The sequence below is a fragment of the Bison bison genome, unplaced genomic scaffold (assembly GCF_000754665.1).
Source record: "Bison bison bison isolate TAMUID 2011002044 unplaced genomic scaffold, Bison_UMD1.0 scf7180017864038, whole genome shotgun sequence".
NCBI lineage: Eukaryota > Metazoa > Chordata > Mammalia > Artiodactyla > Bovidae > Bison > Bison bison.
The window spans coordinates 1,491,033-1,507,494 of record NW_011494610.1 but is presented as its reverse complement, the minus strand read 5'-3'; the positions used below and the strand labels follow the sequence as shown (position 1 = coordinate 1,507,494).

At 49.1% G+C, this 16,462-nt stretch overlaps 1 protein-coding gene across 1 annotated transcript in view; it reads right to left on the bottom strand.

Moving 5' to 3' along the window:
- Window positions 1-585: 585 nt before the first annotated feature.
- EYA2 (EYA transcriptional coactivator and phosphatase 2) overlaps window positions 586-16,462 on the bottom strand; it is a 178,067-nt gene continuing 162,190 nt past the window's right edge. Inside the window, exons 12-15 of the mRNA XM_010835055.1 lie at window positions 15,442-15,556; window positions 14,364-14,485; window positions 11,953-12,053; window positions 586-1,351 (exon numbers count right to left, since the gene is read on the bottom strand). Coding sequence (XP_010833357.1) covers window positions 1,271-1,351; window positions 11,953-12,053; window positions 14,364-14,485; window positions 15,442-15,556 — 419 coding nt within the window. The 3' untranslated portion in view covers window positions 586-1,270. The remainder of the gene's footprint in view (window positions 1,352-11,952; window positions 12,054-14,363; window positions 14,486-15,441; window positions 15,557-16,462) is intronic.

Here is a 16,462-nt window from a genome sequence, read left to right as displayed (position 1 = left end):
TGATTCCTCCTCTGGGGAACCAGCTCTCTCCAACTTTCTGCTCATGAGAGATTGAACCCTAAATCCAGCTCCATGGGTAGCTCATGACTCAGGTTTGGCCAATGAGACACAATCCTGGGGCTCTTGTTGGAACCTCAAGGCAGAAGCAGCTCTTTCTGCTGGTGTGGTTTTGCTGAAAGATTCTTGGAGCCATTTTTGCCACAACAGGGAACAGCCTGCCTGAGAAGTAAAACCACCCAGGAGAAAGTCACTCGACCACCAGGACCCATGCTTGGTTTGGGGGGAAACGTGAAACAAACGGCACCTGCCCCCAGGGAGCTCCGCGCCTATCTCACTGTCGGTGATGGCTTTCTGTGTATCAGATTCTAGCTCTGAGACTCTATCATCAGGTCGTTTCCCCATCTCCACTATAGGATCCAGCTATGCCTGAAGACATATATGGACTAAAGTTCCTGGAGATGCTTTGTTTTTTGGCTTAAGCCAATTTGAGTTGGATTTTATACTTCTGCAGTGAAAGAGGAAAAGACCAACATATTCAGAAGCCGCAAAGGTGGTCATCAAGTAGTGACACCCTACCCCACTTCAAAATGTAAACGTGGTTTTATTTAATGCCTCTTCCCGTTGCAAAATACCACCTCCTCCCCAGGGTCCCCTCTTCCCAGAAAACAAGATGGCAGCGTAAGGCACGCGCACTGTCCGCATGATGTCAGGTTAGGTTCTTAAACACAAAATAAGCCACAGTCTTCCCCACAGCCCCAAATCATCTCCTTCACTAGTCCCCCCAAAGCACAACTCGGAGCAGAGAGGCTTCGATTAGAACTGTGCACCACCAAACATTGCCAGCTGAGAAAACAAAAAAACCAACAGCTAAGAAAACCATCAACACAGGTACAAGAGCATAATAGCGGAGTAATGAGATTAGTCCATAAATTAAAGTGGGAAAAAAAAAAAAGCCTGTTCCCTTCTCATCACCAGCCCTTCCCCGAATCAGCAATTCCTTGCTTTTGTTCTGTGAGTCTTGCAGAAAAGTCTGGACTCTGAGCCAGCCCTCTTCCCCAAAGTTAAATATTCCAAAGCCACTGCTGGGTGCTCTGTTTCTCAGGACCCGCGATGGGACTGAAAGGACAGCTTCTGAGATGGTCACTGGACACCTCTTGGCTTGCAGGGACCCTGCCCGGTGTCCAGCATCTGGCGGGGGTGGCGGGGAAAGCCAGGGGCCTGGGCTGGTGGGCTGCATCTCTGACGGCAGGTGGCGAGGCCGCGGGTGCTGCTATAAATACTCCAGCTCCAGGGCGTGCCTCAGCGCCTCCAGGTCTGCGTGGCAGGATATCCTCCAGAAAGGCATGTTGTGCTGGAACACAGAACCGCAGACTCATGGTTACGGCTCTGCTGGCACCTCCTGCAGCCCCGCTGGATCCCATGCCTGTGGCGAGAGCCTTAGAAGTCACCAAGTCAACACATCATGGTGGACCCCACCACCCACTGATGTGATCAGTACCCACCGGTCTGGTCATCCTTTCTATTTCTTTGGAGCCTGTTATTTATTTATTTTTTGGCTTTGCCCAGTGTCCTGGGGAAATCTTTGTTCCCCAACAGCGATGGAACCTGTGTCCCCTGTACTGGGAGTGTGGCGTTTTAATCCCTGGACTACCAGGGGAGTCCCCTTCTGCGCCTGTTCTGATGCCTTATCCTGTACTGTCTGACATGTGGACTGACTGGCTCCTTTCCCCTCCATTGGGACTACTGTGGTCTTGATGTGCTGAAAGTGATGGTCGCTCAGTTGTGTCTGACTCTGTGACTTCACAAACTATAGCCTGTCAGGCTCCTCTGTCCATGGAATTCTCCAGGTAAGAATACTGGAGTGGGTTGCCATTCCCTTTTCCAGGGGATCTTCATGACCCAGGGATCAAACCCGAGTTTCCTATACTGCAGGCGGATTCTTTACCGTCTGAGCCACCAGGGAAGCGGTGCACAGACATGGCATCAATCACACAGCAGGAAAGCGATTCTGTCTTAAAAATGTGTTCTCAATCATGATATTCCAGACAGAAAGTCTTGGCCAGATGCTACAGTGTCTTCAACCCCTCCCTGACACTCACTAATTTCCATGTGAACAGACAGGGCTGGTCCCAGAGACTGTTTTTATCTTTTCTTTACAGCAGGCGATGCTTGCGCTCTGTACTGTCACGCAATGAGGTTTTTCATTTTAAACATAAGCGCGCTGACTGAAAGGGAAACGTGAAGTAGATAACAGGACAGGCAGCATGCAGATACAGTAGAAGTAACTGGTGTAAAAGAAGTGCTATGTTGACTACGGAAAGAAATCACTCATGTGAAAGGAGAAATCTATGAAACACTTCCATAGTGTGAAGGTTAAATGTTTAAGACTGTCCTTGTCAGAGCTCTGTTCTGCCGTCATTAGCTGGGTGACCTTAAGTGATTTACTCCGCTGCTTGTCTGAAAAATGGGGATAATACTTGCTGTATACCATGTCTATCTTGTTTTACAAATGAGGAGACTGGGGCACACAGAGATTCTGTCTGACTCCAGAGAAAAAACTTGACTGCGTGTTCATCACCAGATGAACTAAAGCTGATGCCTGTTCAACAGCTGTGCTCCTCCTTTCTACTTCCAGAACCCTGAATTTGGCAGCACTGTGCCAGAGACGTAAGTAAGGGGTGAATTATGATTATATAAGTCAGCTATGACAACCCCAACCCTGTTTGTCAGGGATCTGTCCTGTATCCCACTTGACTTGTGAGCCACTGAAGCCAATGAGGAAGTTGGCTGGGGGCATCTGGGAAAGATTTTCCTCAGGGTTAGAGATAACTACCTGAGAACTCTTTTCTCCTTACATTCCCTTTTCATTTGAATGCTGGCATGTTAGTATGTGATGTTGGGAGCTGTGGCAGCTGTTTTGAGATCATGAGGCAACATAGCAGAAATGAAAAAGCCAAAGATGATTAGAAAGGTAGAGCAAAATGATGGAAAGGGATACTTGGTGAGTTTTTGGACCCACTGCAACAACCTAGGGTACACCTACTTCTAATCTTGTTAGGTGAGCAAGTGTTTAAGTCTTCATTACAGCTAAAAGATACTGAGCCTCCTCAAGATGGTCACTGACCTTCAGTTATTTACTGAATGAACAGGGGGTGCCTGATGAACATATGTGAATGCCCCAGTTCCGTGGTGGGTGTGCTGCCCTGTGAGGTTTTTTGCCCACAGAGTAGAAACTATACAAGTGTCCTTTTGGTTCCAGGAGCACAATAAACCCTTTCCTGCCTCTGGGGGGTCTGCACTTTTGATAGCTGGGTCAGGGCAGGTGTCTCCGGAGGGGTGACATTTAAGTAGGCCCCAGAGAATGGGAAGGCAGAGGCCATGCAAATGTCGGGGGGAGGTAGTCGAGGCTGAAGACACAGCAAGTGCAAAGGCCCCGAGGAGGGTCTGAGCTTGGAAGGTCATGTTCACTGCTGCCTAGCATGCCTCTTGGCCCACAGTGGGCACTTAATATTCGTGGAATGAAAGAAAAAAGGAAGGGAGGGAGAAAAAGAGGGAAGAAGAGTTTTTCAAAGCTAAGTTCTCAATGGACACATCTTTTTCTCTTTTGCCCAAAGGAAGCAAAAAATGATCCATCGTGGGCAACAGATGCCATCTCTTTAATGCCTTTCAGCCCCACCCCCCTCCTCCCCTCAGCCTGGCTGAGCCTTTCATTCTCTGCAAAGATGGATGTTGGTAGCTGCCTGACCAATCCAGTCCCTCCTTAAACATTGTAATTTATTTTTCTGGGAGGAAATGAGCAAAGGGGAAGAGATTGTCTCAGCAGCCTCCCTCCCAGGCCTGGTGGCTGCAGAGCCCGGGTGGATTTATCACTTGTGGAGAGGTGGAGACAAATGACCCGCTAAAATGGAGATATTAACAACACTGTCAGCTGAGACAGCCGAAGCCCCCGTCCTGTCGCCGTATTTCACGCTGCTCAGGTGTCCGGCGGCCTGGGCTAATGAGGCCCATCCATCAGGCCAGGAGAGCTGCTGGCGCACAGAGCTGCTCATTAACGTGCTGGGGCTGCTGCTTCAGACACTGGTGGGCATTTTCAGGGGAGCTTGGCGTATGGGGGTGGTGTGCCCTAGTCTTCTTTGGTGGACTCCACTCTCTTCTGACCAGCTCGGGGGTGCGGAACGACAGTGTTCGAAACTCCTAAGTCCGCCTCCTTCCTACCAGGAGTTTGGCACAAAACACGTAGCAGTTTACATGACCAGCTGTGTGACCTTAAGTAAGTTAATTAACCTTTCTGAGTCTCAAACAGGTCCTCTATAAAATGAAGTGGGGTGGTACCCACTTTGTGGGGGGAGGGGCTTGGAGGATTAAATAAAATGATGACATCAGTAATAAAGAGTAGTGGGTAACCAACCTGGACAGCATATTAAAAAGCAGAGACATTACCAACAAAGGTCTGTCTAGTCAAAGCTATGGTTTTTCCAGTGGTCATGTATGGATATGAGAGTTGGACTATAAAGAAAGCTGAGCGCTGAAGAATTGATGGTTTTGAACTGTGGTGTTGGAGAAGACTCTTGAGAGTCCCTTGGACTGCAAGGAGATCTAACCAGTCCATCCTAAAGGAGATCAGTCTGAATATTCATTGGAAGGACTGATGCTGAAGCTGAAACTCCAGTGCTTTGTCCAACTGATACGAAGAACTGACTCATTGGAAAGAACCGACTCTTTCCCTGAGGCTGGGAAAGATTGAAGGCAGGAGGGGAAGGGGATGACAGAGGATGAGATGGTTGGATGGCATCACTGACTCAATGGACATGAGTTTGAGTAAACTCTGGGAGTTGGTGATGAACAGGGAGGCCTGGCATGCTGCAGTCCATGGGGTCGCAAAGAGTCAGACACGACTGAGCAACTGAACTGAACTGAAGGCTGGGATGAGTTACAGCCCCGCCACCTGCCGGCTGTGATGGAGACTGCTGGCTGGCTCCCTACCTCCATTCTCTCCTTCTCTCTCAGAAAATGTTCCTTCCTTGTTTTCTTCCTTTTCTTCGTTTCTTTCCTTGCTAGGCAGGAGTGGCTGAGAATCAAGGCTACATCTTCCAGCTCGCTTTGTGGCAAGGTGTGACTTTCTGACTCAAAAATCTGTCCAATAGGATTTGAGCAGCCGTGACGTCGACCTGTATCTTCTGTGCTCTTAAAGGGCCGGGAAGTCCTCCTCTCCGCCCTCGCCTTGATTTTCCTGGTGGGGGCAATGCAGACGTGGAGGGGAGAGAAGCGGTCTGTGTGGTAAGAGCAGTACTAGGACTGGCAGAGCAACGAGACGGAAGGGGCCTGGGCCCCTGGTGCTGGCCCCGCCCTTTGGGCAGCTAACGGGAGAAAGAGTCGGCTTTCCGCTCTTGAAGCTGCCAGCCGGCATCTCTGGCGTCGCAAACTCCGCTGAACAAAACCTGGCCCTGCTGGGGACTACCTTACCCACTCCCTCAGCCTGGATTCAGTGACACTTGCTCCTGTGGACTTTGCCCAAACAAGATACTGGGGTGAGTTTTTGTTATGTGGGCAGACTTTGTTTTTTTTCTTATTTAAGCTATTGTATTGTGAAGTTGCTCAGTCGTGTGTGACTCTGTGCAGTCCCATGGACGTTAGCTTAGCAGGCTCCTCCGTCCATGGAATTTTCCAGGCAAGAGTACTGGAGTGGCTTGCCATTTCCTTCCGGGATTTGAACCTTGGTCTCCCACACTGCAGGCGGACGCTTTACCCTCTGAGCCACCAGGGAAGCCCAAGCTATTTTATTAGATACCTGCAAGTTGTATGGATGTGAGAGTTGGACTGTGAAGAAGGCTGAGGGCCGAAGAATTGATGCTTTTGAACTGTGGTGTTGGAGAAGACTCTTGAGAGTCCCTTGGACTGCAAGGAGGTCCAACCAGTCCATCCTAAAGGAGATCAGTCCTGGGTGTTCATTGGAAGGACTGATGCTAAAGCTGAAACTCCAATACTTTGGCCTCCTCATGCGAAGAGCTGACTCATTGGAAAAGACTCTGATGCTGGGAGGCATTGAGGGCAGGAGGAGAAGGGGATGACAGAGGATGAGATGGCTGGATGGCATCACTGACTCGATGGACGTGAGTCTGGGTGAACTCCGGGAGTTGGTGATGGACAGGGAGGCCTTGCGTGCTGTGGTTCATGGGGTCGCAAAGAGTCAGACACAACTGAGCGACTGAATTGAACTGAACTGAACTGAAGTTTTGCTCAAATGAATACTTTTATATTTCTAATTTTTTAGTAATGACGTTCACCTTAAAATCCATTTCTTTGATATTAATACAGCTATACTGGCTTTCATTGTTAGTATACATATGAACACTTTTTCTGTATTTTTCAACTGTTCTCTATATTAGGAATCTTTCACATTCAGCCAGCTTAAAAAAAAAAAACTCAGAAAATCACTGACTTTGAAATTGTGCTTCATTCCCATTTATTGTGATGACATTTGGCTTTTTTGATATCAGTTTACTTTTTTTTTTTTTATCAGACTTCTCCGGTTTTCTTTGATAAACTTCTTTGCCTTATTTATCTTTGGCTGCGTTGGGTCTTCATTGCCATGAGGGCTTTTCTCTAGCTGAAGGGGCAGGGGCTACTCTTCAGGCGTGGTGTTCAGGCTTCTCATTGCAGTGGCTTCTATTGTTGTCGACCACGGTCTCAGGGCAAGTGGACTCAGTAGGTAAGGCTCCTGAGCTAGAACACAGGCTCAGCAGTTTTGATGCATGGGCTCAGTTGCTCCGTGGCACGTGGGATCCTCCTGGACCAGGGATCAAACCTGTATCTCCTGCATTGGCAGGTGGATTCTTTACCACTGAGCCACCAGGGAAACCCCCTCTTCTTTGCTTATTTTTAATTAGATTCTTTGCTCAATTCATCTTCCCTCTTTGTTATGTGCAAATTTGGACTCCTGTTTCCTTTCTCTTCTGGCTCCCCTGAAGAGAGACCCTCCTCTGAATTTCTGAAGATGGATTTAGCTTTCTCCCACAGCCCCAGGGAGTAGTAACTTTGGGCTACCGAGTAGTAGCTTTGGGCTACTGAGGGCTAACTCTGCACGGTTCCTCTGCTGGCCCCCGGTGTCTGTTCTCTGCAGGTGTGATAGATTAAAAAGGCAGCTCAGAGAGGGTTGCCACTGGCTGAAGGCCACACAGCCAACAATGGCAGAGCTGGGATTTAGGGCCAAATACGCTCCCCTAGCCACCTGTTTCTGTGAGAGCCAGGTGGCTGTAGGGTGAGGCGAGGGAGGCGCCAGGGACACAGAGTTGAAAGAGGCACCTCCAGGACTTCCCTGGAGGTCCAGTGGTTAAGACTCTGCGCTTCCACTGCACAGGGCATGGGTTCGATCCCTGCTTGGAGAACTAAGATCTCAAAAAAAAAAAAAAAAAAAAAGGACTCCTTTAGTTTATCAAGAGGCATCTCTGTCAGCTCCCCCTCCTCCTGGCTCTCTAAGGAAGGGTTACCCTAGACTAACAGTTCTCAAAGCAGCAGCCTGCCCCCTAGGAGTGACTGTGTGAGTTTTGACTGTTGTCATGATTGGGGGGCACTACACGTGGGGCAGGTGCCTGCTTCATCCCACACACCTTAGACTTGAATGATTTTCAAATGTTCTGCCAGATATTTCAGTATAAACCCATTCATAATAACCTGAGTGGAGACCCTTAACTCCACTTTGCCACATAAATAGAGTATCTTTCACATGCTTTTAATAAACGTTTTCCAGGGCTGCAATTACTGTGTGAACTGGGGAAGCCTATATTTTGTTTTACTCCGAGCCTAACCACGGGTTGCTCTGCAGTTTGGAGCAATCACGTGACGGCCGCAGCAGCTCGATGGCTTTGTGAGTGGCCGAGACTGCACATGCGTGTCCTCCTGCATTTGCTGGGCTGCATCCTCAGTGACAGCACTTCTGGGTGCAAGACTCTGTGCTCAAACATTTACCTACTGGAGCACATGTTATTGTGAGTATAAATACGTGTGTGTGCTCAGTCATGTCCAACTCTTTGCGACCCTATAGACCGTAGCCCGCCAGGCTCCTCTGTGCATGGGATTCTCCAGGCAAGAATACTGGAGTGGGTTGCCGTGCCCTCCTCCAGGGGACCTTCCTGACCCAGGGATCGACCTTGTGTCTCTCATGTCTCCTGCATTAGCAGGTGGATTCTTTACCACTATCGCCACCTGAGGAACCCTTGAGTACAAATGACTTTCCCTTATTTCATTAAAAAAATTTTTTTTTGATGTAGACCATTTTTAAACTCTTTATTGAATCTGTTACCAGATGCTGCTGCTTTATGTTTTGGTCTTGAGACATGTGGGATCTTAGCTCCCCCAACAAGGGGTCGAACCTGCTGCATTGGGAGCAAAGTCTTAACCCCCGGACCACCAGGGAGGCCCCGCCCTTATCTCTCTCTCTATCACTGGATGTTGATCTCCAGGACGCTATGGTTTTTTTTTTCTTTTAAAATTTTCCTGGGGCAGGCCATTATGGTTTTAAGGGGGTTTTATTATCCATTAGTATTTCATTTCAGGATAGTAAATAATCATTTCAAAACATTTGCTCAGTCAGTTCAGTCGCTCAGTCCGACTCTTTGTGACCCCATGGACTGCAGCACACCAGGCCTCCCTGTCAATCACCAACTCCCGGAATCTACTCAAACTCATGTCCATTGAGTCGGTGATGCCATCCAACCATCTCATCCTCTGTCATCCCCTCCTTCCGCCTTCAATCTTTTCCAACATCAGGGTCTCTTCAAATGAGATGCTTACTCCTTCTAAGGAAAGTTATGACCAAACTAGACAGCATATTAAAAGGCAGAGACATTACTTTGCCAACAAAGGTCCATCTAGTCAAGGCTATGGTTTTCCCAGTAGTCATGTATAGATGTGAGAGTTGGACTATAAGGAAACCTGAGCGCCGAAGAATTGATGCAACTGCAGTGTTAGAGAAGACTCTTGAGAGTCCCTTGAACTGCAAGGAGATCCAACCAGTCCATCGAGATCAGTCCTGAATATTCATTGGAAGGACTGACGCTGAAGCCGAAACTCCAATACTTTGGCCACTTGATGCGAAGAGCTGACTCATTTGAAGACGTTTGAAAACATGTGCTACACTGTCCTAAGAAACGCCCTTTGACGTGAGAAGGCAAGTAAACAGCAGTGACTGCTCCATGGACTTCCTTGTCATTCTCCAGGTGAGAACCAGAGGGCGGGTAGGGAGATGCCCACAGCCAGAGGCCTAAGCAGGTTCTCAATCTGCTTCTATCAGAGTTAAAGTTTATTTTGATCGCTGTCACATGCTTGGGCAGAAGTTCTCAGTTAGATCTGAACTTGGAAAAGGGGCTCTAGACTCCCCCTCCCACCCCAGAAGTGGGCTTCAGGTAGGTTCACCAGAGACCAGCTCTTGACCTGGCACACCGGTCCTGGATTCATGTGATAATTCATGAGGTTCACACCACTGTTTTGGTCATATCCTGGTGTATCATCCATATCAGTCAGCTCACTTGCTCAGTTGTGTCCGACTCTTTGTGACCCTATGGACTGCAGCATGCCAGGCTTCCCTGTCCATCACCAACTCCTGGAACTTGCTTCAACACATATACATTAAGTCGGTGATGCCATCCAACCATCTCATCCTCTGTCATCCTCTTCTCCTCCTGCCTTCAATCTTTCCCAGGGTCTTTTCAAATGAGTCAGCTCTTCACATCAGGTGGCCAAAGTATTGGAGTTTCAGCTTCAACATCAGTCCTCCCAATGAATATTCAGGACTGATCTCCTTTAGGATGGACTGACTGGTTCTTCTTGCAGCCCAAGGGACTCTCAAGAGTCTTCTCCAACACCACATTTCAAAAGCATCAATTCTTCGGTGCTCAGCTTTTTCATGGTCACCCCGATAGCTATGATTAATATCTTCTCCTCTAAATTGAATGTAAGCCATGCCGTGTGGTGTGTGGGATCTCACTTCCCTGACCAGGGATCAAACCTATGTCCCTGCAATGGGAGTGTGGAGTCTTAGCCACTGGAGGGCCAGTGGTAAGGACAGCCAGGTAAAGAAGTCCCTTAAAATCAGTTCATTTTTAAAGTTAAAGAAATCTGCTTTAAAAAGAAGTACTCAGAGTAAAAGCTGAAGTTCCTCTGAAGGCCCAAGGCACCTCCATGACTGCACCTCCCTGACCCTCCGTGCCCTTTGCTTGGTGCATCCCTGAGGCCACCCCGGCTCTCTGCAGGAAGCTCCAGCCTTCGGACCTTTGAACTCCTTGGTTCCTCTCCCAAAATTCCCTCCGTCTGATGCTCACTTCATCAGAGGGAAAAGTTACTTTTGAACTGTGGTGTTGGAGAAGACTCTTGAGAGTCCCTCGGACTGCAAGGAGATCCAACCAGTCCATCCTAAAGGAAATCAGTCCTGAATATTTATTGGAAGGACTGATGCTGAAGCTGAAACTCCAACACTTTGGCCACCTGATGCAAAGAATGGACTCATTAGAAAAGACCCTGATGCTGGGAAAGATTGAAGGAGGAGGAGAAGGGGATGACAGAGGAAGAGGTGGTTGGATGGTGTCACTGACTCAATGGACTTGAGTTTGAGTGAACTCCGGGAGCTGGTGATGGACAGGGAAGCCTGGCATGCTGCAGTCCATGGGGTTGCAAAGAGTCGGACACAAGTGAGCGACTGAACTAACGGACGCTCACTTGGCTTACTTCCTCTCCTCCCACCTCTGCTCGGCTGTCACCTCGCAGCCAGGCCGGCCTTGATCACCACATACACTCCTAGCCTGCCCCCCCCAGCGCCGCCTTTGTTTTCCACTCCCCACTTTACTTTTCTCCCAAGCTCTGGTGGTCATCTGACACGCTTGTTACACTTAGGTGCTGACTGCTTGTCCCCAGGCTGTGAGCTGAGTGAGGGGTGAGACGGTCCGTGTGTTCTGCTCACTGCCCAGGCACAGCGCCTGCAAGAGAGGCCACACACAGTAGGTGCTCAGCTAACGGAGCTTGCACTCCAGGTGGAGGGTCGGTGATGCAGCCACGAGTCACAAAGGTAACTCTTTCATGACAAGAGGGGATACGCCCTTGGAGGAGGAATATGGAGAGCTGGGGGAGGGAAGTGCAGGCAGGCTTCACTGAGCTGGAAGGTCGGAGTGGGAGCTGGGAGGGAAATCCTCCTCTGGAGGGAGGCTGAGGCTGGAAAAGGATGAATCAGGAAGAGTAAGGGGAGGAGCAAGGAAGGGAAAGGGAGGAGCCTTCCAGGAGGCTGGACCAGTATATGCAAAGCCTTCTAAGCTTCCCCTCTCCCAAGCCCGTCTCAGGACCTTCCATCTTCTTGTGGGTTTCATCCACTGAGACCCTAAACATTTTTGCATTTCCTTAGAATCTGTTTCTGAGACAGGAAGGGGGAATTCAGGTCCCCCAAATTAAGCTCTGTGACATTAACAATCCACTTCCCAGGCCTCTGGGTGGGGGGGCGGCAGGCTCTCTGGGATGCTGTCGACAGGTCCAGACCCCAGACTTTAGCAGCTGTTTCTTTTCCAAGAACAGAGCTACGGCCACCAGAACCCCCCTGCCTGTCTCCTCATGGGCCTGAGATCACAAAAGCAGGATTTTCTTTTTTATTAGCTTAATGCTGTCTTTATTAACTGGGAAGGGTTCCTGGAACATATGATCAGTGAGTATTAAATAAAACACACACGTGCACCAGCTCCCCCACCAGCCTGCCCTGACGGAGGGTCTCTGGGCTCCTGAGCAGTTGTCCCAGAAACAATGCAAGGCTACCAGGGGCGGCAGCCAAAGGCATGGAGGGGGGATTTGCAGAAGGAAATGACTCAGGATGCTTCTGCGATTTCTGAGTGGGAGTGGACCAGTGACCAAAGAGCCTGGAAAGGAGACAGGCTCAACAGAGGAGGGGGAAGCAGCCTGAGAGCTGCGTGGAGGAAGTACCTTTTTGGCTCCCTGCTCCTCTTCCACTCCATCGCCGATCACGATGTAGACGGCCTTTCTGCCAAACCTCTGCATTATCCTCTCGAAGCAGCTCTCCTTCCCTGCATGCACGGAAGGAAAGGGAGATGCTCGGTGAGGACCTGGGGCTGCGGTGAATAATCACCACTAATAAGAGCTTACTTTGTGCAGCCATCTTCCTAAGGACCTGGGATGAATCATTTCATCCTTGAGCAAACCTGGAGGTGTCCCTGTCCCCAGGCGACAGGACAACAAGACAGAGGCCCAGAGTGGTTAAGAGGCTGGTCCACGGGGACCCAGCAGAAAGGCAGAACAGGGGTTTGAAACACGCTCTGGTGTCTGTGCAGCTGTCCGGTGTAAGAGCGATGGACCCGTTTTACAGATTAGACGTGAAGCCCCGAGAGGTGAGGTGATCTGCCCAGGGTCCCAGGGTTAGGAAGCAGAAGTGTCGGGCTTCACGTGTCCGAAGATGGGCAGCCTGGCACCAGGGTGGCCCTCATGTGATTCCCTGGTTTGTTTTTCTCTTGCTTCGTGTAGATGATCATCTTTTCATGTTTTCCTTCGTCCCAGGTGGCCAGGCAGCAGCATCAATCCTGGCACACTGAATTCAGATCTTAGCTCGACCTGACCTCGTCGGCAAGTTTAGGAACTACCATCATAACGAGAAGCGTTCTAATCGTGACAGCTGTGACTCTATGCTGGCGCCTGCTGAGCGCTTCACCTATATCAGCATTTCTCAGCCTCGGTGCTCCTGACGTTTTGGGCTGGCTAATTTCTTTGCCACCCTGAGCACTGAAGGATATCCAGTGCCATCTCTGGTCTAGAACTTTAGTAAAGGCTCTGCTCTAAGGAAATGCTTCCAAAGTATATATTATAAATTGATTTTTTCTCCAAAACAAAACACAGGTAAAAATATCTCATCAAAAACATCTTAACTAGATTTTGTATTATTATACATTTTTAGGTGATACACACACACACACACACTAATCAAGACACAGTGTCCCTCTACCCCTACCCCAGAAAAACCAATATTACTTGTCCTGATGACAAATGCTGCTGTTCATTTTTAGTTACTGAATTCTCTTATTTGATGAAAGCTCTGAGCCTAAGGTGTTTTATCTGTTAATAAGGGAGATCAGCAAATATGAAAGAGTTGTTGAAACAGGATAACACTAAATTGAGACACTTCTTGAAAGAGCATTAAAAAATCAACAGTCTTCTGTGTGGTTCAAAGTTAGGTTATTCAATGTACTACCTAAAATAAAACCACCTCATGTACCATCCTGGGGTGGGAAATGTTTTCCTATTCTTCCTTAATAATAGAATTTCCCGAGTTTTACCCGGGCCTGCTGCTGCTACTGCTGCTAAGTCGCTTCAGTGGTGTCTGACTCTGTGCGACCCCATAGACGGCAGCCCAACAGGCTTCCCCGTCCCTGGGATTCTCCAGGCAAGAATACTGGAGTGGGTTGCCCTTTCCTTTTCCAATGCATGAAAGTGAAAAGTGAAAGTGAAGTCGCTCAGTCGTGTCCGACTCTTAGCGACCCCATGGACTTAGCTATGGTCATTTAGCTATGGACTACATTTCCCAGATTCCCTGGCAACTAGTTGTGGCCACGTGACTAAGCTAGGCCAATAGATGAGTAGAAGTAAACCCCGCCCCCAGTGTTATTTTTACAATACTGGCGGTGTATCACCCCTTCCTCTTTTCTCCCTTCCCATAAGCTAGAATAACAATATGGCAGATTCTGATTTGACCATATACATGAGAATAAAATTAGAAGGGATGATGATGGGAAAAATGGGGAGAACCTTGCTTCCTGGATGAGTATGAACAGAATCACCCCATCAGCCTGGATCACTCGCCTTTGGTCTGTTTGACCTCTGAGAGAACTTAGCTTTGGCCCTAATGTAATTAGGGTCTTCCCAAAGGTGGGGTTAGAGGTAAAGAACCTGCCTGCCAATGCAGGAGACAAGAGAGATGAGGGTTTGATCCCTGGGTCAGGAAGATCCCCTGGAGGAGGGCATGGCAACCCACTCCAGTATTCTTGCCTGGAGAATCCCATGGACAGAAGAGCCTGGTCGGCTGTGGTCCACAGGGTTGCAAAGAGTCAGACATGACTGAAGCGACTTAGCACACACACACGCACTAATGTAATTAAACCCTTGTATTTGCGGGTCTTTGTTAATAGCAGCTTTGTGCATATCTTACTAATACACTTTGGAAAACTGCAAAACTAAGCAATTTCTCTAGAAGCAGAGGTTATGAGGGTGGTTTGGGGAATTTGGTCATGCCTCGGACAAATTCTGTAACTTCCCTGGTGTCATTAAACCTCTCATCCCGGCAGGCAAAGTCGACCTTACGCTCCCCCTGTAGGTACAGGTTCCCCTACCTGTCTTGGTTGCACTGTAGATGTTCTCAATAGGAAACACAGAACCCAATCCGTACAGCAGGACTTTGGCCAGGGCAGGAATTAGTTGAGTGGTGGTGACCAGCACGTTGACACAATTGGGCCTGAGGACAAAGAAGACTGTGGGTCAGAACTCCAGGATAGCACAAGGAGTTTAGTAGCTGAGCCTGGAGTTGGTGGGAATTCTGGTGCGGTTTGGAGGCTCTGGCCAAGTCATCTTCAGGTGAGGGTGGATGGAGCTCCAGGATCCTCCCGCCATTCCTCTCTTTTAAGCCTCCTGATGCATTACAATTGAATACAAGTATAATACTTCTATTTACAAAGCAAATGTTAATTGCAAGGGTCACTAAAATAGCTGCAGGGACCTGCTGGAAACGTACCTGAGCGGTACAGAACAAGTGTGGGAGAGCAGGGAGACGTGAGGCCTGGCATAAGGACTGGAAAGCACGTGCGAGTTCTGACACCTGACATCCTCAAAACCTTTCAGTTCTGGATTAACCTTCCCTGTCTTTGGGGCCAAGTGTGTATCAGACAAAATGCATCAGTAGGGTGCATTTAGCTCACGGGCTGCCATTTTGTAACCATTCATGTATTGGGTCACAAGAATTCTGATGTTGGTACAGAGTAATTTGTTCTCTGCTACAGGTGATTTTTTTTTTTTAAGAGTAAGAGGCAATTTATTAGGAGGCCTAGAATGAAACTGGACTCCCCTGACCTCACTAAGGGCCCACCAGATAAACTGGGGCATTCTATAAAATGGTTTTCACCAGGCGATGTTGTGGCTGCAGGGTGTTGTGGGCAAGAGTGGACGGGAGAAGACAGACCTACGGACCAAAGTCTTTAGCTCTGCTGGCCTCTGATTGAGTCTCTGCAGCTATCTGCTCATCTATGGGACAAGGTGTCCATGGTGCCTGGTACATCCCAGCTTTATCAAATGTCTGGAAAGTGTGCCAGGGAGAATTTGGAGAGTTCGATTGTCCCAGTGTGGACGTGAAGGGGCCACCAGCCTTGAATGGGAGAAAGTTCAGCAGCACAAAGAGAAATGGGGGCTCCCACCTACCGGGAATTGATGAGGTTTAGTGCCTTCAGAGAGTGGGTCAGCCAGAGGTCAGTCAGAGCTTCCAGCTCGGCTCTGAGCTGTAGCCAGGTCTCTCTTTTGGGAGCTCCTATCAAGCCTGTGGACAAAGCAAAAAAACATACAGTTATCATTTTAGAGATCTGGGGAAGTAGGGTGACAGAAAGGGAGTCTAGCTACTGTACTTTGAGGTTTCAAGTCAGGTGACACCCAAGGACAACTTCAGTCCAGTGACCTAAATTTTATTTTGAGATTGACTGATAGGCTCAATGGATGGATGGATTGATCATTCACTGCCTCCCAGATGCTGACTTATTAAGCATTTTCTCTTTACATCCTGTATCTTGCTCTTTTCCAGACACACTTACTGAAACCCTTAGGATGCTGCTGTCTACAGTGACTCCTGGGTTGGCGGCCGCAGCCCTCACTGGGCTGGTTCTGTGATGCAGAAATAGCTGAGGGCGGGGCAGCAGGAAGGGGCTGCGCACCGGTGTTCTGCCAGCCGCCAGCTCCTTGCCTGTTGATACATCAGATAATTTCCCCTGAGCTGACTGGAAAGCAGAACAGCCCGACAGAAGCCCTGGGCATTTCCTGGGGCTTAACTTGGATGAGGACCCGAGGGCCTCTGTTGGCTGACTCGGTCCCTGTCACCCCTACTCCAAGCACACCTGCTTCCCTCCATCTGTGTGCAGAGATGGGTGAGCAGGCAGGGCCGACCACGAAGCTCTCTGCTTCCTTCCTGCAGCTGACAGGCTTGGGTGTGAGAGGCCGTGAAGTGTGGGCAGAGGTGGAGAAGTCACCGGCCCAGGACTGGCTCTGCCGCCTGGGCTGTGAGACTCTCTGACCGCAGTTTCCACCTTGGTACAACATGCGTGATAAAAACTGATACCTGGCTTCCCTGGTGGCTCAGTGGTGAAGAATCCGCCTACCAGTGTGGGAGACACAGGTTCGATCCCTGATTTGGGAAGATTACACATGCCACGAGGCAACTAAGCCCGTGCGCCAC